The 23,027-nt window shown below is 37.1% G+C and overlaps 1 protein-coding gene across 2 annotated transcripts in view; it reads left to right on the top strand.

The window, feature by feature from the left end:
* The window catches only part of LGR5 (leucine rich repeat containing G protein-coupled receptor 5), a 91,182-nt gene that overhangs the window by 54,708 nt on the left and 13,447 nt on the right, over nucleotides 1–23,027 (top strand). For both annotated transcript variants that reach the window (XM_079303343.1, XM_079303342.1), the window contains exons 5-14: nucleotides 9,283–9,498; nucleotides 11,764–11,835; nucleotides 14,210–14,278; nucleotides 16,707–16,778; nucleotides 17,568–17,639; nucleotides 17,741–17,809; nucleotides 17,937–18,008; nucleotides 20,901–20,966; nucleotides 21,163–21,234; nucleotides 22,087–22,158. In XM_079303343.1, the coding sequence (XP_079159469.1) occupies nucleotides 9,283–9,498; nucleotides 11,764–11,835; nucleotides 14,210–14,278; nucleotides 16,707–16,778; nucleotides 17,568–17,639; nucleotides 17,741–17,809; nucleotides 17,937–18,008; nucleotides 20,901–20,966; nucleotides 21,163–21,234; nucleotides 22,087–22,158 (852 nt within the window). The remainder of the gene's footprint in view (nucleotides 1–9,282; nucleotides 9,499–11,763; nucleotides 11,836–14,209; nucleotides 14,279–16,706; nucleotides 16,779–17,567; nucleotides 17,640–17,740; nucleotides 17,810–17,936; nucleotides 18,009–20,900; nucleotides 20,967–21,162; nucleotides 21,235–22,086; nucleotides 22,159–23,027) is intronic.

Raw genomic sequence — 23,027 nt, 5'->3', positions numbered from 1 at the left:
ATATACCTCTCTTGTATCTGCATTAGTCAGTTTTTCAGATGTAATCTGAAATAGGATTGTCTCTCCAGTGGAAGCTACTTGTCATATTACTGAACTTTTTTACAGTTGTCATGTATTTGATCTGAGACAATTGAAGGAGGGGTAAGCCCTGTACAGCATGTTTAAAGTGCTCGTGCACCATGGGTTTATACAGGGCAAAAAATGGGTGTTTGTTTGCTTTCCTACTAATTCAAAACTTTGTTTTGTTTATTTTTTTTAACATTTACTGAATGCTGAACTGTTATTTTCATTCTTATTGCAACTGCAGGTCCTTTTTCTAGCATGTTAGCAGCTATCAAGAACATGTCCTGTAAAGTTTGAATTGCCTTTTCCCTCAGTGCCTCTCTTGACACCTATTTATAGTGAACTTCATCTGCCATGTCCTTGTTCAGGCACTTTGGCATCAGGAGTTTCTTCTGCTGCACTTGCAGTTCATATTTTGAAACCACAAAGATGTTTTTGTTGTTTAAACACAAGATGCAGTAGATTGAGTTCGTTTCTGAACTACCCACAAAACTGTATTGTTACCTGATACAAAAAGCATTTACAAAATTTTCTAAAGGAGCTACTGGTTTTGAATCTGCAGCATGAAATATCTAGATGGTTGAAAACAGAGAAGCAGTTCTTTGCTCAGAAGAGAATGTCAGATGACTCCTTTATGCTTTAGTTGACCACCTTATATTGTCACAGAATTCCTCTCAAATAAAATTATTTTCCTAAAACTTTACAAGATCCAAATAGAGAATTCAAGCTGGAAGTTCAAATAGTTTTCCCAAGAAATATTGCTACAATGTGCACTGGTCACCAATATCAAAGATAAAAGTCTCACGTTGACAAGAATAGGATGAGCATTTGTACCAATCTTGTTAGAGTTGTGTTGATTGAGAAACATGCTATGTTGAACACACTATTCCTTTTTGTGTAGGTAAAGAAGTTACAGCAGAAGGTTAACATATTTTGGATACATTTTTTTCAGCCAAAATCTGAAGACCAGAATTAATTAAATTAGTTTATTTTCAGAAAAATCACATCATCTGTGTATAACTTAGCACTTCACAGAACTGCAATAGCTCCCATGTTCTTATGCCTGTCTTGAACTACATTTGCCTCCTTAATATACAAAGCATTTGTTAAGGTTTCTAAAGGTGAAACAGCCCTAAGAATTAATTATCTTATAATTGTTATTTGGTCAGTGCCTTTTTTCTTTATTGACCAGACACAGACAGAAATATCTCAGCCATATACTTTTGAGGTTACAGTTCTTTCCTTTGATCTTTGGAAAAGTCATGAGAAAATGCTGGTCTAGTGACTATATTGGGTTTTGTTTCTGCTAAACAAACAAAAAAATCTTGCTGAGATCACATCACTCTATACACATTCTGGACCAAAACATGATAAGCCAAGCCAACAAGAGTTCCTTTGTTACTCTGAAAGAGATTGTTGAATTTTCAGTACAGTTTCTAAACAAAATGACAGTCTCACTCAGGCTTTGTTGCAAATATTTTTTCCTTGGGTGAAGAAGTTGAAGAAGTAAAGTGGAGTTCTTGCAGCCTATTTAAAGGACTGAATTAAAACAGAGGGAGAATAGGGATGGTCAGTAAAACCTTTAGACAGCTGCCTAGCAGCCCCAAGATGGAATGATAGGGGTTTGTACAGAAAAACCACTATCACCTGAAAAACGATCACTGGCAAAAGAGACCTCTTTGAGGAAAAGAAAACTATTATTCTTTTGTTTGCTTAAAAGGGGTTGTGCCTGCCAGATAAAGGTGTGCACAGATTCAATTTCTTGTTTCATATAGTCTAGGAATTTTCTGTTCACAAGGTTGTTTTGCATTGGTTTCTGATTTACAATAGGAATTATTTCTTGAAGCCTTTGAAATAGCAGGAGTCTTTTCAAGAGTGTAATTAAGAGGTTAAAAGCCATCTCAAAAGCAGTTTCTATAAGATAACAACTTCTTCTTTTTATTATGTTTAGGTCTGCAGGTGGCATGATTTCTCAAAGCCTCATTAACCCTTTGCTTTAGGTTACTGCATACATGCAGTAAAAAAAAGCTGGTGATGGGACTCAAATCTCTTCCTTTTGTGGTTTTACTCAAGAAAGGCAGTCATGCAAAGGGGCAAACCATAGCAACTGCCTTGATATCTTAATCAATGTGACGAGGATTATGTTAAAATCCTTTTTATAGAAGTATCCATATCTAATAGTGCATGTGTGCACAATATGTACATATGCATACACTAATATTCCATGCTTACTCTTAAAGCAAATTCATCACAAGTTTTTGCATTCAGGATATTTCTGGATTATATGCTCTTCCTATTATCCAGTTCCAGGCTAAAAAAATGACAGTTCAGGTGTCAATATTGATAGAACTGTTAATTGATGTTAAATGGCCTGTTGTACAGAGAACAAGAGCTGATGTGTTGCAGGAGCAAGTAGCAATTTCTTCCACTTAATTGTCCAAGTTGTACTGTTACCAGTATGTAGAATGGTATGACAAGTTTGAGTGACAAATATTCATAAATTTCTTAAGGTTTGACTTCCCTCTAGAACAGATCAATCTTATTCAGACAGCAGATATTGCTCAACAATTACTATAAAATGAGAAATAGGCACAAAAGTTAATAAAAAAACGTGTAAGATTTGTGAATTTAACATTTGACAGGAAAAATATATGAGAAAACCTAAACAAATGAATTACTTTTTTTTTTTTTTTTTGCCACTGAAGTAAAAAAACAAGATTGAACAGTATTAAAATACTCTCCAACTTTATAAAAGTCTTTGTAGCTCATTAGTCAAAAGCAGCGATGAGCTGCTTTGGTTAGTAAATGAGTTCAGCTATCAGAGCTTGGGCAATGTTTGCATAGGACTCTAGTTCCCTGTGTGGCAGGAGGATTAAGGAAGTAACAAGCACATGCTGATTTTGAGATATGGTTTTGAGCAGAAGGGTATCTGTATTATTTTGTAGGTTTTAATTCTCCTCTGAAATCTAGTGTGAACTCAAATTATCCAGATTGCTAGAAAACTTTTAGTGACTTTTAGTGATTTTTAATATATATGTATAGTTCAAAAACTTTTTACATATGTACATTGATATGCTTTTCAAGTGTCATTTTTAATTAGCAGTTTATTTTTTGTCAATTTTTTTTCATTTAATGCAGGTACTTTTAAATAGGTATCTTTGTTTCTCTAGTACAATGATCTTATTTTTAACTACACCCTTCTTATACCAGAATTGACATATTATTTCCATAGTTTGTAATAAGCAGGGATTGGTCAAAAACTGGCAATGACATATCAATAATCATTTTTTACTTTTTTCCCAAACATGCTAATGTATATTTTTCAGCCACTGAAATGTTGAAGATCTCCACTTTCAAATGTTCCTAAATAAAGGAGGAAAGGGTAATTGGCATTGCAGATGGAAAAGCAAAGTTTCTGCTATTCTTTTATTTGAATTATTGTAAAACAACCCTTTGCAGTGAATACTATAGACGAAACTTCATTCCATTTATTTTCTTGTTTCAACATCATTATTAATAAGCAGCTCTTCCTGCTGCATTGTCAGGCACACAAATAGTCACACAAATTAAGAGCAGGACAGGTGCTATCTCACTGCCCATGAGGCATGTCATGAGGAGCATTTCAAAGCAGGCATTATTTACAGTACCACATGCTTTCATTCCTGTGAAATTTAAAGAGCTATTACTTTGATAGTGGAAAATACAGCAGAATACAACATAGCCCACAAAGCACTTTAAAACAGTTGACAGAAAAAAATAAACCATCTTTCCTCCCTTAGCAACTTGCAAAGCTGCAATTTAGTGAAACAAATTAATTGGATTTTACAAGCAAACTAGTACCAATTAAATTTTTTAGAATTTTCCAACATAATTTGTAGATTTCTTAAGTTTTATTAATAAGGTATTTCAGTATTCATAGACCACCTGATGGTGACACCAGGTTTTACACAAAATATTATTTAGAATTCATCTCAGATGTTCTCAGTAGTTGCCTGTCTGATACAGGTTAGCAAATGGATTTTTCATCCTCTCCGTGCTCTCCCAAATATTTGACATTTCAAGTAAAGTTTCCATGCTTATCTCGAACAAGCACTGGAAGACTGAAGGCACACAGTTCTGAAATTCTTCCAGTTCAGGCTTAAAATTAAAAAGCCCTTTTTTTCCCCCCAGAAATGGTAAATTTGAACAATTATTTTCCAGTTTGATGCTTCTGCTAATAATCCTGATTTTTAGTTGAAAGACCAAACAACTTTGATGAAGGTACATTCTCTCCAGAGAACTGTTTTCATGTAAAGACAGAAACCTTAGTTGTGGTTTTCCATGTCACACCCCATAATAATGAAGGTTACAGGAGGCATTATCCTTCTTAAGAAAGCTGGTACCTCAACAGGTATCTACAAACTCCCAGAGGAGGAATTTCCCACATTTGAAATTGAGGTTGCTTGTGCCCATGCAGATGTCTACACATACACAAGGACATCTCAAAGCTCGTTCTTTCATCCAATAGAAGATACCAGACATCTGACTCTTCCCTGTCTTATGAGAAATCTCAAAAGAGGGAGGTTTATCACATCTCTGAGACAGACAAATTTCTCAACCTCAGAACTGCTAGCCAGTAATCATCCTACATGGCTGAAACCTGCCAGCATATGTGGGAGGCAAGAAGCTGCTGCTGGAGTGTTTGGCAATGCAGGGGCTTACACCAGCTTTCCAGCCAGGTCCTGGGGGCCATGCAGTGGCACACTGGTAATCACAACCAGCCAAGCAAAGCAGGCAGTGCCCATGGCTGCACTCTTAGCAGAGGCCTTGGCACACTTTTGAGCCATGCCAAAGTGCATTGCCCTGAACTGGGGAATGTATTCCTGGGGTTCATGTGGTACATTACATGCCCCTGGGACTGTCCCCAGCAGGTGACACCTTGCTTGGAAGGCTGGGAGAGCTCACTCCGAGCCACAGGCTGAAGACTTGTGAGTGTTCCCAGACATATCAAACATGCCTATCTATCTGTGGGGTCAGGATCTGAGTCTGCAGCTAGATTCCTGGGATTACCCAACAACTGCTAGCCTCCACTTTATCCCAGTTGTGGGGATTAAAGTACCCAGTATCAGAGCCAACCTTTGTATAAACATATCAGTGCATATCAGGGCTTCTTGTCTATGCAGAGTGATAGCATTCATCGTCTTGAATGCAGTTTTACCAATACCCCTGAGCAGCACATCTGGATGTGAAGAGAAGCACTACAGGGTGACAACTCCCAGGGCTGCAGAAACCTCCTCGTATAAAACTGAACAGTGGCACAGAAATAAATGCTCCTAAACTGTGGCTTGTGGTTTGTTGTATTTTGGTGGTCTTGTTGCCATGCAGGGTTCTTTGTACCAGTCCTTAAAAAGAGATATGTGAGAACTGCTGGGCTGTTGTGTTGTAATTAAGCTTTTTACAATAGTCCTAGCATTTTCCCCTGTGGACTGAAGGGGATATCCTGCTTAAAAGACCAAGTTTGAAAAACGTGGCTTACAACAGCCAGCTGTTTTTTTATTACATCCACTTTTCAAAGCTAGTTTAGATGTCACTTGCCATTGCTTAAATGAGATTTTAGTCAATACTGTGAACAAACCCTGAGGGTCTGCATGCCAACAAAGATGGTGGGCTGTCAGTGACCCTCTCCTGGCCTTTATGCCCTCCCCAGACAGGCCCTGTGCACAACCCCTGCCCATCATTGCTCCATACTTCCTGGAGAGACTTGGCTGAGGCTCCCTGCATAACAGAGCTGAGTCAGAGGAAGAGGAAGGTGATATGAAAGGGAGAAACGAGCACCTTCTCTAATCCACCATGCCTCAAATCAGTCCTCCTGTGCTCCCTCTTCTCTGCCTCCCCTACCTGTTAAGTACAATCCCTTTTCCTTTACTTTTGCCTCTCCTACTTTAAACTTAAACATCAAAAAAATAATTTATCCTTGACTTCTCTATCCATCTTTGTAACTTCCCTCTTCTCCAGACCTTTCATTATGTTCTGGCCCTCATCCATTCAAGGTGAGGCAATCCATGTAATAGCTGTTCCTTTCAGAGGGAAAAATGGCTTGGGAAAAATCTTCCTGATCTATCTAGCATTTGATTTAAATCTGAATGAAGGAGCAAGGCACTTCAACAAGATAGTAAGGAATTTCTTGATTGTGATATATTCAGTTTGTAGCTATTTTTGAGAGAAGACGCAGAAAATGGGGAAAAATTATGTGTGTGTGTATATATATATGTATATATATATATATATTCTCTTAGAAACCTATCACTGGCATAGAACTTAGCATTCATTCATATTAAATTGATTTTTAAAAAGCAAATCAGATATTTTTCAAGCATCTGCCTTTGTCTGTACTAGTAAATGAGGTTTTCATTCTACATGAAAAATGTCTTTTTATAATTTGTGCACGTGGTCACAGAATTCACAGTGTGTCACAGGAAACACTAGTGGGTTACAGTCCACATAGCCCAAGTATTTGCTTTGAGAAGTTTAGACATTTTAAGTGAGCTCATGGTGAATTTCATAGTGGCTGCTTTATTTACATGCTGCCTATCAGAAGAGATCAAGTATTTCTGTTTCCCTAAATTAGCTCTCCCTGGAATATAATAGCAGCTTTCAAACTCACCACATGTTATCTACATGTATTTTCAGTTATAAATAGGGTCATGTTTGTGAGTTAATGGGTTTAGTTCTGAAAGTGCCAAAACTTTGATCAACACATGTAAAACAATTGGCTGAAAAGGGTGATTTTGATCAGTCCTTTATACATCAGTGTGCATTACCTACAGTATGACAGGAAACATAACCACTACTGAAACCTTTTAATATCTGCAAGAGGGAAAATGGTACTTGGAAATTTAAAAAAGATTAGATAACAAAAGAGCACTTGAGGCAGTACTTCTTATAAGTACTTGCAGGATACGTAACCCAGTTACAGAACCTGAAGCACAAATCATTGCAGCTTTTTTGTTTCTTCCAAGCTTTAATTAAACAATAACTATCTAGAATTTCATTTACAGTACAGCAGTTCTCTTTTTCTTTCTGTTCTGTGGGTTTTTGTTTACATAGCCAGTGGTGGGTTTATATTTGGAAACTATTAAATCAGTTCCTTGATTTGCTGCAAAATGCTGGTAAGATAAAAATCCTGGTCTTACTGAGGACAGCAGAAATATTGTCATTTCAGCCCCAGGGTCACGTACAAACAGGTAACTGTTGGGTTCTCCACACAGCCAGGCATCCTGTGAGTGACTCGTGTGGAGTGAGTGGGGACATTGGGGCTGCATTGAATGAGATGTTCACTGCAGCACTGCAGCACACGGAGCTCGAATAAAGCCTCCCTTCTTTAATCAGCGAAACTGTCAAACTAAGGCAACTGTAACTTCTTGGTTTACATACCAGCATCACCCAGGGAAGAAGTTTACTTCTGACTGAACACAAAGAAACCTCATCTACTCATTCAAATTATACCTTATTTGAAAACACAGGCATAACATGGTTGTTGCCTGGGGAAAGGAGGAAGAACAACATGAGTATTTCTAAACATTTCCAGCCTTACCCATTTGTTGACAGACCACTGAGTTATTTTGGAAGCTCTGTCTCTGCTGCCTGACATGTCAGTTATTATATTGAAAATTTAATTGTACAAGGGCTTTGACACTGAACCTTATAAATTTGTTCCAAGTGACCTTGTCTCAGTTATTTGCCAGCCTGGCACGGAGCCTTAGCAGTCATTATTTGTTCTCATGCAGTAGGTAGGACCAGTGTGGAACAGGAGACAGAATGGACCTGACATTTTACATGACTGTAAATGAGGAAGCAGCTTTAAATAAAGAGATTAGTATGTCTACCACAAAGAGTATTGCATTCCTCTCAAAGAGACCGAATTTAGGTTGTAGAGAACTACTTCTTTGTACCCCAGGCGTGGCCATTTGTTGTGTAGTATTTTCAAGCATTTATTTAAATTTATTTCTCATTTACCATTCACTTAATTACTCCTCTCTAAACATTTCATTAAAATTTTTAGAGCACAGCTTTCATGCCATGGAAAAGAAAGTCACTGCAGCACATTAAAAGCAGAAAAAGTTTATCAGGGCCCACATCCCCAACTGGGTGTTTCACAAAGTTTCTGAAATCTGAAATGCACTTTTAAATCTTTCCCTGAAAGAATCACAGTGACAAAGTAAAACACAGCAAAAACAAAAGCCAGTGAATAGATGAGGTTATGTTTGTAGCACCACATCTGAAAAAGGTTCACTAGATTTAATCCTTAATTACACAAGTGTGAGAACAAAGCATCACCTGCAAATGTACATTGTGCAGTTGAGCTCCCTCTGTTGGCTCTGCAGCTGCTGAAGTGCCTTTGGTAACTTCTTTTTCAACATGAATACATCACATTGACAATATGAATCTCTAGGTAAAAACCATTATGTTCCACTACTAAAAAAGTGTGAACTTCAGTTATTATTAGAATCATTAGGATAAACAATATTTGCACTGGAACAGACTCCCAGGGAAGTGTTCACAGCTCCAGCCTGGGAGAGTTCAAGAAGCATTTGGACAATGCCCTTGGACACACTGTGTGACTCTTGGGGATGGTGCTGTGCAGGGCCAGGGGTGGGACTCGATGATCCTTGTGGGTCCCTCCCAACACAGCTTGTTCCATGATTCTATAACTCTGTAATATTTCTCCATGATATTTAAGAAAACGTAAAGCAGGAACTTCCAGAGACTTGGAAGTGAGTTCTGTTTATGGTCTTGGAATGAGTGTGTAGCGTATGGGAATCCAGATTATCTTGCAGCTCAGTAATTTGTAGATTCTGAAAGAGAATCTCTGGATGAGTTTCTTGCACTATTTTGTTCCACGATTTCGAACAACTGGGAAAGGAACCAAAGTCATACCCGGTCTGCAGAGAGACTCTGCTCAAAAACGATCAGTGTGTGCTCTCAATGAGTTGATGGCTCCAAAGGAGAGCTCCCTGCAGAGCCAGCTGACAGGCAGATGTGTAAATATGATTTGAGAACTCAAGGATGAGGCTGCAAGCAAGATGGGAAAGCAGAATCTCCAGGAAATGAAAATTGGAAGTGGCAACCCATGTCCATCCTTTGGGCTTATATTCATGGTGATAACTTGTTATAGCCATTGTGTAAAGCCACTTTTCTTTTTAATCAAGTCAATTTTATCTGTTTTTTTTTTTCTCCTAGGCGTCTGGATGCCAACCACATCAACTATGTACCCCCCAACTGCTTCAATGGCTTGGTCTCCCTTAGACACCTGTGGCTAGATGATAATTCCTTAACAGAAATTCCTGTCCAGGCTTTTAGGAGTTTACCAGCACTTCAGGCAATGACTTTGGCATTGAATAAAATTCATTACATACCAGACTATGCCTTTGGAAACCTCTCCAGTTTGGTAGTTCTGTAAGTTTTATTGATTGCTTTTTATATGCAATGTCTTCTTGCAGGGTTTTGGCTTCTTGAAGAAACAGATTTTATTTCAGTTTGACTAGCATTTGCTAAACTACTTGTTTTGATCTAGTTTAAAAGTTTACATCTCAATTAAAAAATATTCAAGGGAATTAAAAATCACTGTATCTGGTCAGCAAAACAAACAGGAAGGGATACATTGTGTGTTGTCTAAGATTGAAAGAGGGAAGATTAGAAACAGGAAATGAAAGGAAATCTTTCTGGGAGACTTGGAAAGAATGTCATCCAGTAGAAAAAAATGTGCATTTCCTGTCAAAGAAAGTATATGTAGCTTTGTATTTGGCAATGTTTGAATACCGGTTCAACTGACTGAAATATGCATGGCTGGCACCAAAATCTGGAAGGTATACTATGAATCATGGTTTCAGCTTCTTATCTTCTGGGAATGTACCAAGTGGAAAAAATCTAGACTGGCTGGAGAAACTTAAGTGAAGAAGTAATTTCAGGATGCTTTGGAAAACATTAGCATTATTAAAGAGAGAATGATATAGTCAAGAGAATTATATAGTCAAGGCTGTCATAAACCATGGCTTTAGGTAAGACACTTAGCATGTTGTAGCATCCTCTAGCTACAGTGTAAACATTGAACCTGGCACACATCAGGGCTCTTCATTGACAGCTATAGTCACTATCTCTGACTCCATGGGGCCCCAAAAATGGGGATTGTCAGCTGACTTGTGCTGCAAAGCCTTTGCCTTCTCTTTACATTCAATATCAATCCCATTCAAGTTAAAGAATGGTTGGACTTGTGATTTGATTGACCTTCTAGACTTACATCAGCAGTGTAAAAGGCAAGAGGCTGCTTGAACATTGTTTTCTAGACCCCTACCAGAAATGTACTGGTAAGAGGTCAGTTAAGAAATGCAGGAGAAAATAATTTCTTTTCATGCCATGCTTATTTCTGCTCAGTTAGTTTTCCTTATTTAATCTCTGCCTTGATTATTTTTAATCTTCTGGGCTTTAAAGTGATTGAATCATTCCTTACAAGCTACCACAGCTGATCTTTTTGGCTCATCAAAATCTTTGTGTGTGGTTCTACTTTTGTTGGGTTGATACTCTATAAAATATGGCAAATTTTCAACATAATGCAAAAGTCACGGTCAATTGGAGCAGGTCAAAACATTTATAATTAAAGATCCAAATGTAATTGGAATTTGAAGATGCACTCTTCATGCTAACTAAAACATTAAAGGTCAGAATAGTTAGAGCATTAAAAATATGGAATTGATTAGGTTCCTTCCTAGAAAAGGGAAATCCCACTTTTATTTTGCTGTCAGAATCCCTGCTTTTGATGGACAGGTAGACTCGAATTCTCTAGGTTCTACAGATACATTCAGAGAGCACGTGATCTTTAACAGTATTTTCAGAGTATAGTGAAGGGCCTGGCAGCCACTCATTCACAGCTTTTCTTTTCTCTTAAAGCCCTTCTCCCTTAGTTTCCTTCCACTACAGGGGTAGGAATTTGAGGACAAAATAAAAGGAAAAATCTGGGGAAAAGGCATTCTTTTTAAATTAAATTACCTGAAGTAGCTACAAGTTGAATCTGCTTACATTAATGAGTGTTTTTTTCCATGACAGTGTAAAAGATAGAAATAGGCAGAACTGGTTAAAATACACTAAAATTACTTTCAATTGCTAAATATTTTAGGAAGTAGTTACTGTTTTTCATAATTTCAAAGAAAGGCAAGTTACAGCACTTCTAAGATTAATTAGTTTACTCATCTCAGGGAAGCTACAACTTTTTGTGTTATGGTTTTGTGTCTTTTTGCATTCTGGAAGCCTAATGCCCCTTACCTGTCTGCTGTGTTACTCATTTCCCAATGGGTTCTCTTTTGGGCCATATCCTCTGATACCCTCTGAATTATATCTTCCAAATATGTACCTCACATCCCATACACAGTTAGCTATCATTTGGAATATGTCTGTTCATTATGCAAACCCCAGCTTGGAACTACAGGGTAGAACACTTTTGAACAATCTAGGTGGTTTTAAAACAGATCTTCTCTGTGAAATCATATGGAGAGGCATTGGGATAATGGGTGGAGGTGCCACCTATGCATGTTCTTTCAAAAGATTGATTGCATATAATCAATGCATGCCTGGAAATAAGTTAATTTTGGTTTAACCATCAAGATGTTTTGCTATAGTCCACTGTGTGCAGTGTGCTTTCCTGACTGCATGCTTAATATTCCCCTGCAGACATCTCCATAACAATAGAATCTATTCCCTGGGAAAGAAATGCTTTGATGGGCTCCACAGCCTAGAGACATTGTGAGTTGACCTCTTATTTGTTTCTTTTTTTAGAGTGTTTTCATTAATATTCAGAAAGAATAAAAATAGCCCAAAAGCCAAATGTGGGTTTTAGCTTGCCTAATCGCTACAGGATCTAAGTGATAGTTCACAATGACTCTATGTAGTAAATGCTATTTTTGACTATAAAAGTAGTTTGCCTTTTTAATAAGTATTGTCAATTGATAAATTGTTTGAAAGACAGTTAGAAACTGTGCTGAGCATAGAAAAAGAAGTGACTATTCTTGAATTTATGGTTGCCTAGTTTAGTACTATTTATTTGTCTTGTTCAATCAATAAAGCTAGTAGCTAGATTGGGAAACTGTCACAGTGAAAATCTTCAACCTTTAGAAATTGTCTTAGTATAGAGGAGGATTATAAAATTAGATGGGTTTATTTTTCATATCTGGAAAAAGCAGAAGTTCTAGGTAGTCAAGTTATGTATGTGCTTTACAAGTGGGAGAAATGTTCCGGTTGTATCCAAGTTTTTGTCTGTAGAGAGCTCTGATGAAGAATAGCACTGGTAAAGACTGAAACTCCCTCAAGTTTTCACTTAATTTTGTTTAAACCAATTCAAATTTTCTTGAGGTTTCTAGCAAAAAAATATTCTACATAAAATACCAAACAGGAATGCAGTGCTAATGGTTAGCAGAAATTATTTTGCTACAGTTAGTCAAATACAGATGTTGTCTGCTGGAGTCACTCAGACCCCAGAAATGCCATAGGGACGGTAAAAGTTTGCATGTGCTTCCTCCCACACCTGCTGCAGTCAGCTGCAGCATTTGCAGTGATTTTGGATGTTTTACCCAGCCAGGACAGAGGTTAAAAACCCAGTTATGAGAAACAGTTTCAGACATGGATATTGCTAGTCTGAAGGTGACTATTTGCTTTCCCATCCACAAACCTGTGTCCTCCCCACTTTCATCTTTCATTAAGGTTTGGAAGCAAGAAGGTTTGGGCTTCTTGGGGTTTTTTATCACCATTTTGATTGCATTGATCCCTTGCCACTGCATTTCAGTTTTACAATTTGGACTTTGAGGCGCCTGTGAGTTGAGAGGAAGTCCCTTAGTGTAGCACCGGAAAGGGGGACGGGAAAGGAAGAAGGAAAATGTAATGGTTTGGTTTGTTTATTTAAGTGATATTCACATGGCACTTGGTCACAAATGGGGAAAAAACAGAACAATGGAATAAGTAATTGCAAACCCAGTCCCAGCCACCTGGCATGAGAGAGATGAAAACACAGAGGACAGTCACAAATCCGGGGATAAACATAGGTGCACCCATTTCCCTGCAACAGGACAATGTAGCACTTGTCTCAAGCACAGTAATTGCGTAGTGTATAGACCAGCTCCCAGACAGTCCCAAAATAATCTGAAGAGATCTTGGTGTAAATGATGGACACCAGCTTTAAGATCATTTTTTTGCGTTGAGGTGCAGGTCTGGAAATCACATATCACTAGAGGGCAAAACCAAACCATACACGCCTGTAATCTCTTTTTGTCAATAAGCAGGAGAGATTTACAAGCAGGAAGGAAAGCCTTGTTGAGTTCAGACAGCAGTTTCCTGCCTGCATTACTTCAGCCTGATACTATTTCAATTTCAATCTATTGTAAACTGTGGCTTGGGTTTTGCCTGTCTAAAAATTCTTTCACTCCAGTCTTTCAGACTATTTTCCTCAGAAAGCATTGCCAGAGAGAATCACAGTAAACTGGCATATCTGAATTTTAGTTTCAGCCATCTCCTAAATGTTAAACAATACATGTGTCATGCTGAGGGAAAAGATAGGATTATAATCCATTCAGCCCACCAGAATAAAGGCTAATTACTGCTGCAACATAAGCAATTCTTAAAGCAGAGGTCACTACCACAGCTGCCCTATCATTTTTACAATTTGTGTGGTTAGAAGTATTCTCTTGACTGTTGTCAAGTCTTAAAATTAACAATACAGTTAGAAATCTTTATAGAGAAATGTATTAGACATGTAAAGAGCAGATCACCAAAGTAATTGAATATTGTTTTGAAAGATTTTTTCCCTGTTAATACTTTAATGTAAGGCAAAGGATTGTCAACTTATAAAACAGCAAATCACTTAGTAATACTTGGATTTGCTTATATTTTCTTTATTACAGAATAGGTAAAATGTAACTAAAAATAGAATGCCGATAAAAAATAGGAAAGATAATGTGCTCTAAATAGACATTATTGGAAAATATCCATATACTTTTGAGGATTTCCTGTCTTTTTGCTGTATGTATTTATTCAATGCATAGAAGATGATAGTTCATTGCAAATGCCAGCAATGCTGTTATCTGTTATGTAGTGCATAACCAAAATAATAAAATTTATTTTCACACAGAGATTTAAATTACAACAGTCTGGACGAGTTCCCCACTGCTATCAGGACATTAACAAACCTAAAAGAACTGTAAGTAAAGAGCTTATATTAGGAAGAAGGTTGTTTTGTCTAGTGTCCAATTTTTATTTTTTTTTTTTTTTTTAGTTCTAGTGTTTTTATCAGTAATTCTTAAAAACTGATATCCTAGGAAAAACTAATAAGCATGCCTACGTACATAAAAAAATTTTCATTGTTCAGTTCAGACCATTCAAGTTCTGACAACTTCTACTTTTGTATTGCCTTGTGCAGTGGATCTTTTCCAGGAACTTCCTCTTTGGAATACAGTAAATAACTAATACAATTAATTCACTTTTAGTCCCAAGCACAAGAGTTACATTATGCAAACTATCCAATATATTAGTCTTCTAGCTAAGAAGGCATTCATCTTTATTAGTCCATCAGGTTTAATTAAATTTCAGCTACTTCCCTCCCTCACCTCAATTAAATTATAGCAATTTCTATTCAATGTATATAGTCAGTTCTTTGTAATGTTTTGGATAAAACACTTTTGTATGCATAGGTATAGTTTGCATCAAGAAAATCAACAGCAAAATTAAATTATTCAAGTTTATTTTGAAAGATGGTTGAATTATTGAAAATTAAAAGAAATTAAATTATGTTAACACATCATGTACACAATGTACATTAATGCATATGTTCAGAATTCTTTCCATTTGAGTTATTTACTGTGCTAGTGGTACTATCAGCATAGATTTTTGACAAAAATAAGTACTCACATACTAGGTGGACATGGTTGTACCCCTGCTACATCACAAACTGATCTAAAAACCTATTTTAAGTAGCCACCTGAGATTTTTTTCCAGAGCAGGTACCCCCAGATACTGTGGACTCCTGCTCAGCACCCCAGTGTTGCCAGAATGCAGCTCTGGAAGAGGCAGCCAGGCTATGAATTTCCCAGCCTAAACGTTCTCAGCTGCTGTTTATGCCATAAAATAATTGAAATGAAATCCAGTGACCTCAAAGGATTGACTTTTTGATGACCTCTGGAGTCAGTAGCCAAAAATGCAAACTCAGTTTGTACCAGATTACCAGCAAACTGCCTTATGTGCCTGAGGTTATGTACTGACCCCAGAGGTTTTCACCCCTGACTATCAACTATGTGCAAGGAACATTTGGGGTCTGAAACAGCAGCCTGGCATCCCAAATCCAGCACAGATCATGAGACTGTGTGGTTCTGTGATTTGTGTGAGCCCTGGAGCTGATCTTACAAGGACAGGATGTCTTCCAGAGACCCAGGTGGGAGCCCAGCCCCACAGAGACCCAGCTCACTGCAGGGACACCTTAAGGGGATTTCTGGGTGGGACCTCTTGTCTCTCTGAGTTTGTGCCTGGGCTGAAAACACAAACTGTGACCTTTTTGTGCACAGCTAGTTGCAGATACTGCTCTGGGAGGTAGCCATGCCATTTCCTTGGTTTTTTCTGCCATGCAAGGCATCCAATTGAAGAGCAGTGAGTTTACTGGCTGCAGATGAGATGCTTGTTCTGTTCAGTCTGCATGCAAAGCAAGCAGGGAGGTAAAGTCTTGCTCTGTAGCTCATCACCAGTAGCACAATGCCTGAGCAGCTCAAACCAATAGTGTGGGACCTGTTCAAGTAATGGCCAAGTGTGCTTGCATCAGTGAACAATTGGAGGCTTAGTAATGCATAAATTTAAGCTGGGAAGCCTTCTTCATACCCGACTGAACTAATGGGAGTTTCCCACACAAATCATCATTGTTCTTTTGAAATCTTAGTTGTTCCTTTTGTTTTTCACAATGGAGAATTACTCATATGAATAAAATCCAGTAATTAATGATGAGATAAAGATTTGGCTCTCTATCCAACAGGCACAACTACATTTTGTTTGTGTCCACATTTAAAATACCTCAACAAAAAGGTAGTTGTGGGAGGACCAACATTACAATATAGTGTAGAAAATTATTTCCTTGATAAATTTGTGCCATCCAGCAAAAGAAAGAGTTGCAGTTTAACAAGAACAGTGGAAAACATATTGTTAGCTACTTTATAATTAATATCTAACTATTGATGTTCTTAGTTCATATATGTTTGTATATTTACATTTTATCTATATACATACATGCTCTGAATTTTAAAATGCCATTTTGAAGTTTACTTTATCTGAATTGTTTGGTTTATTTAGGGAAATGCAGAATTTCAGCAATTTTGTTGTTCTTCTCTTCTCTTCTCTTCTCTTCTCTTCTCTTCTCTTCTCTTCTCTTCTCTTCTCTTCTCTTCTCTTCTCTTCTCTTCTCTTCTCTTCCTTTATTTTCCTTTTCCTTTTCTTTTTTTCAGCTCCGTCTTATTCCAGAAAACAAGGATATACCTTTACATACAGACACTTTTCTTACTACAAACAAAAAACTATCACTGTGCATTGTGAATACAGACTGAGTCTTCACTTATTTTTCCTCACCATATAAATGTTTTTTTTCTTTGTAGAGGATTTCATAGCAATAACATCAAATCAATACCTGAGCGTGCATTTGTGGGTAATCCTTCACTTATTACAATGTAAGTGATAAAAATCTTTTCAATGACTCTTTGTGTTAGAGAATGTGGAACTAAGTATCATATTTGTGGCTAATTGTCAAATGGCTTTTTTTGTGAGTATACTTTGTAGCATATCACCACAGAGCAAACAAGCTCCTATCTTTCCAGCTTCATGGAAAACATGGCAGCTTTCAAGTCCTGCTAAAGGGAAGCAAGTAGTGGTTTCTGGCCTTTGACCTTTTATTTGAATGGCTACTTCTAAATTTCTTAGCATTGCTGGCAACCTAAAAGCTGGTAAATACTGTCCTTGATGGATTTTCATCTTACATGAAAATGCACTTAATGGGCATCTTCAAATTAAGAAATTTCAAAGTAAGTGTATGAAAAATAATGACTCATCTTGAGTAATATTCCATGAGCAAAAACAGTATGACTTCAAAAGGGCAAGGGAACCTCTTGTGAATAGGGGAAGTTCTGACTTCTTCATGTGCTACCCTTGAATTTGTCTCAGGTCATAACAAAATTCTTCATGTATGAAATTTTGTCTTTGCAAACCTGGGAAAATGAGACAATATTTTGTTGACTGGCTTCTGGCATTAAAACATGAAAACAGTGACTACTTGAATGTTCAAAATGTGACATGTGGCTGGTGAATGTAGATTAGAGGGTGAGAAAAGCCCAGAAGTTCAGCTCTGCTACAAACAGATGTGATTCATCATAGAGACTTTACTCATTTGTTTATGATATAATAGTATGTTTAGAATATTTTAAAGTATTTTTCATTAAATGTCTTTTTATTCTTTTTTTCAGACATTTTTATGATAACCCTATCCAGCTCGTTGGAAAATCTGCTTTTCAACACTTACCAGAACTAAGAACTCTGTATGTTTACTTTTTATTTTAGTTTTTATATTGCAGTACTAGAGTTGTCTCACACTTCCAATACCACAATTTATTGATTTTTTTTTTTTTTTTAATTGTAGGACTTTAAATGGTGCTTCACAGTTAACAGAATTTCCTGATCTGACAGGGACTACAAGTCTGGAGAGTTTGTAAGTGCTAGAAAAATATTTTTGCTTTGTTTTATTTTCTTGTATACTGACTTATTGTAAAGAATGTCCTATAATTATGGTTTTCAGTCTTCAAAAAGTAACATTTTTTCATAAATTCTTTCAACAGGACACTCACAGGAGCACAGATCACCTCTCTCCCCAAATCAGCTTGTGACCAGTTACCTAATCTCCAAGTGCTGTAAGTTTCAGTAAGATTATTAACATGACATTAATGCAAGAGATTAATAGACAAATGAAACTATTATGATTTCAAAATTACCCAATTACTGCTATTTCTGTATATCACATTACTTCTTTGGAATTCAGATCAGGGAGTTGGCCCCTGTGTTATTTAAAAAGGTTATAACCCACTTGCCAATCAGGATTTCCCACATATTGCTGAGAAAGACAATTACTTAGCATATTTTTAGGAAAATATAAAAAGGTTTTTGAATTTGTTTAAAAAAGACATAACTACCTTATTTTCATTCTGTCTGTCTGTCTCTCCTACAGTAGTTTGGTATTTTTTTTTCACTAAGGCAAATAATTCATTGAAGTGAATAGAAAATGAAGTAAGGATGGCAGTTTTGAGTCCTTATTATGCTCCTTTTTAGTTTCTTTCCCAGTCAGACATAAGTATCTGACTGCAATTTTAATAGACTATTCCTTGACATAACTGGATATATTTGGTATACTAAATATATAATATTATTTTAGCTTGCAAATTTCCTTGGAGTTTGCTTAATCACTAATAAAAGTAATCGTTGTGTCCACTTCTTTGAGAATGAGCCAAGAGCACTTTCCTCTATGTATTGCATCACTAGGAATCTATTTGGTATTAATTCTCTGGCCAACATTGAAATAGTACTAATTATAATGCATTATTGGAATACCAGAGTGAATGTCAAGAACATTTCCAGAAAAAATTAGGTTTTAGTTAATGGATGCAATATAATAATTTCCAGAATGATAAAAGACAGTCTGCTGTCAGAAAAAAAAGTCTGCACACAGAATTAAGCTTAAATATGTCCAGTAACATTCAAAAAAGGTAAATAATCTCAAAATAGAGGGCAAACAAATAATACAGCAATTAATAACTTACAGAGTTCATAGTAGAATAGGACTATCCATTGGAAATGGAAATTTTTTGGGTATTACCCTATATGATTAGAGCTGATACTTGAAAGAGGAGGGAACGATTTCAAGTGCTCAGGAGCTGCTCTTTCCCCATTGCTGCCAGGCTGGAGTGAGCCTGTTGAGTCTCCATTTGGGTTTGCACATCAGTTGTGGCTGTGCCATGGGGGATAAAGGTGCACTGAGCCCACCCCTGCCTTACAGGAGACTGGGACCTTGCAGGGCTCCCTGGCTCACAGACACTCACAAGCAACACAAGTGCAAGCAGTGCTTGGGAAGGCAGTGTGTGCATCCTGCCCAGCCACCAGAACATCAGGATGGGCATTAAGGTGCCTGAGGCTGACTGGATATGTGCACACCTGCAGTAAAGCTGTGTGAGAGCATCACCCTGTGCACCTCAACACAGGAAACAAAAACACCTGCCCTCTGCTGTGCCAACAGCCTCCTGGATTAAGAAAGTGGGAGAACAGAACTTAAAAATAAACAAGTGTTTCCTGGAGTAGCTCTAACAGAAACTGAGGAGAGAAGGGTCGCAAGTTCAGGGTGTTTCTCCATGTATGAGGAGGGAGTGTCAGCATGTACAACATTCAAGCTGGTAACATATTTTTAAGAAGACCTAAGTGATAAACCTGTGGATGACAGAATAGCCAGTGTCTGCCAGACATACCAAACATCCTTTACCTTAGCTTAAAAGCCTGTAGCTCACTTGAACCCTTCTCTGTATTGTCTGATTTGGGCCACAGTGTACCTTTTTTTTTTTTTTTTTTTACACACACACAAAAACAAAAAACAAAAACCCCCACCCAAACATATTGATATTTGCCTTTGTACAGAGTAAAATCAGAGTAGAATTCCCTAAATACGCAGTTATTACTTGCACTACTTCCACTAATCAAATATTAAATCATCCAAATGCCCCTGTTGGAACTATAACAGTGAAAATACAGTTTTTACCAAGGAATTGAATAGGTGGAAATGTACCAGTTTTAGAGAATTTGTGAGAATTTCACCAAGTGAAAAGTGAATGTCTTTCATGAGGTAATACTGGATAACTGTGGAAAAGGACATTTTTTCTAATTCTAGGCATAAGCTTTTTTCTCTATTCTTTTCACACGCAAACTTCCCATTTAGTTTTCCTTGAGCAACATGAACACACACACACTCTCACACACACACATATATATATGTACCCATATAAATATATTGGATGAGACTCCTGGGTGGTGGGGGCTGGTGTTTGGTTCCTCTTTTTTTTCCCTTCAGTTTCTGCAAATTGCCTGGGCTTGGTTTTGATTAGTTATATTATACTGTAAATCAGTCCAGATGTTTCAGTTATTCTGTAATTTGTTGAGTTTTGGCTCAAGTCTTTTTTAAGTTTTTTTCCCCCCATGTAGTGATTGATTTCAAAGTTAGTTCCAATATTTTTTTACCATTTCCTTCAGTTATAAAATGTAGCAGTCTAAGGATCTGAGGCAATACTGCTTAATTAAAAGTATAGAATAGGAAGCTGATTGTGACTCTTATCAGAAAAATACAGGATCTTTTCTGAAAAAATATGAGTATATATGCTTAGTAGATTATTTTAAATTGTTAAAATACTTATCAGAATTTAAATATGATAAATACGAAGTCTGTGATATAAATCCAGATGGCCAATATCATTGCTGTAAAACACTCAGCACAAATCTACACTTCAGGCAGGAAATCTTCAGACAATGCAAGGAATTTGCAAATGTGGATATGGAGCTAATATATCTTGCCTTTTGCCCTCTTCTCTCCTCTTCAGCTAGAAATCAAAATGTGACAGATGAGAAATAACTGAGTGTGTACACTTCTATTCTTCTGTGACTGTGGATAAAAACAAATTACTTTTAATTGAGCATGAAGGTACACAATGAAAGCTATTTTTCTTATAGCATTCCTTTGATGTTAATCTATTTTTTCTTGTATCATTCAGGGATCTGTCTTATAACCTCCTGGAAGATTTACCCTGTTTTACTGCATGTAAAAAACTCCAAAAAATGTAAGTGTTAAGCGACTTTAAAAATCTTAAAAAGAAGCGTCTATGTGTGTTTGAGTATAATTAACTTGGTTATTGCTGGCTGATTTGACATACCCCATATACACTTTATTGAAATGGATCATAAGCACAATCTAAAACACCCCAAAGTGCCTTGCAAGTGTCTTTGAAACTGAGGAGATGCTTTTTGCTATTTCAGTGACTTGCATCACAATGAAATCGCTGAAATCAAAGCAGACACGTTTCGGCAGCTGGCTGCTCTTCGGTCTCTGTGAGTACCCCAATCACACATCCACACTGCTTCCCAAAAATATGGGCTCTATAATGTCTGCTCAGAAGGTACCCCAAAAGATCCATATTTCAGTTTTTTCTCACTGTGATCTTTCTCCATGAGTTCATAATGGTGAAAGGAGAGAAAACATTGTGAAGTTTAGCATCTGCAGCAATTAATTAAAATACATAAGCTTGTAGCCATAAAAACTGTCATTTCTAAATGTTTCTGATGGAAGTGGAGAGTCTTACTGAGCCAGAGCTGGTATGTGTTGGCAGGTTCATGTTATAATGAGCTCTAGTGAGTGGGAAATCTTTTTACAGAGAACAGTGTCTTAAGATGTGAAGTCCAATCACGTGCAGGTTTCCAGTTTTCTCACAGACTCATGTGCTAGAGAAGTAATTTTGTCAAGAAATGGTTGTAATTTTTTGCAGAATTGAAGCCACTCTTTTTTTTTAAGAGCTGCTTTCAATCTTTTTGACTTCTCAGGGACAGTGAAAATTAAGAAGTTAAGCCTATTGACCGTGGGTTTGCTGTTCTTAGTCACATGAGGACATTTCAGAATACTTAGTCCATAAAACCCACCCTTCTTTCTGCTGCCTTAGGAGACTGTGAAGCAGACTGAAATGCCTTGGGCTGTGGCAGCATTGAGACATTTTAAGTTGTCAGTTTAATAACACCACAACTAACAAAAAGTGAAAAAATACTTTGCACTATGAGATATGCAGGAGCTTATTAAAAATATTGGCATGTAATTGATACCTTTTTTATATTTAGGCCTCCTAATCAAGTGTTTGAAAACTTCCATATTCACTCAGTGGGTATGTAATTTTCTACTCACTTTTCTTGTAGGGATTTAGCTTGGAACAAAATTAAAATTATTCATCCCAATGCCTTCTCCTCTTTACCATCTCTGATCAAACTGTAAGTATTTGAATATCTTATACATTCCATTTTTTCATTGTTCTTGCAAGAGCATATAAAAATTCGATAACTTGGTACCCTGGCATGAATTGAGGGTTTCTCTGTTCTAATCATCTGGTCTGTTGAATCCATATCCAAATGTCTGCTTTCCACATAGGTATTACAGTAAAGCTGCACATACAACACTTGTAATGATGTGGGGTCCATGAAAATTATCTGCCTCTTTTCATTCAATTTATTTGCAGTTAATCTGTTGTAGCAGTGGTAAATATTTCCTATTACTTGTGTTTCAGGCCTCAGGAATTGGATTAAAAATTAAATAAGAAACTTTTTCCAGAATGCATCTTTATTTCATTGCTCCTCATGTGATGAAATAGTTCCTCTTCTTTAGTAACTTCAGCCAGTGCAGTAAAATATCAACCATCAAAACATCAGTCAAAACATCAGCAGCCAATTTTGCAGGTGCTGTTCACAAGCACTTTCAGTGCTTACAAATTTTTTTCCTGCTTCCAACTGTCACTGTAATGCTTTTTTAATATGAATCCCTGAGGCAGTGCCCATATGGGGAAGATGTGAAAAAAAATTCTTCTGGAGTCATCTTGCTGCATGGTTGTCACAAAAATATGATGCTGGGCATTTGCTCACAAATAATCCAGTAGCTGCTAAACCTGAATTTGGAGAGGTATTAATTTCTGTTGATGTGCAAAGCTCTCTGAATGGTGCACTGACAAATGCCCACCCAGACAATTTTGTCAATAATATCCCCTTTTGGGACCCTTCTCAGAACTTCCCTACTTTGTGAGGTGAGCAGCAAATTGGAGCTTTGTACAATAACATACAGCTGTCAGAGGGGGTTAAAGAAAAAGGCC

This window comes from Erithacus rubecula (genome assembly GCF_903797595.1).
Source record: "Erithacus rubecula genome assembly, chromosome: 4".
NCBI classification, from domain to species: domain Eukaryota; kingdom Metazoa; phylum Chordata; class Aves; order Passeriformes; family Muscicapidae; genus Erithacus; species Erithacus rubecula.
Note: the sequence above shows the minus strand (reverse complement) of the source record. Positions and strands in the feature narration are given on the sequence as shown.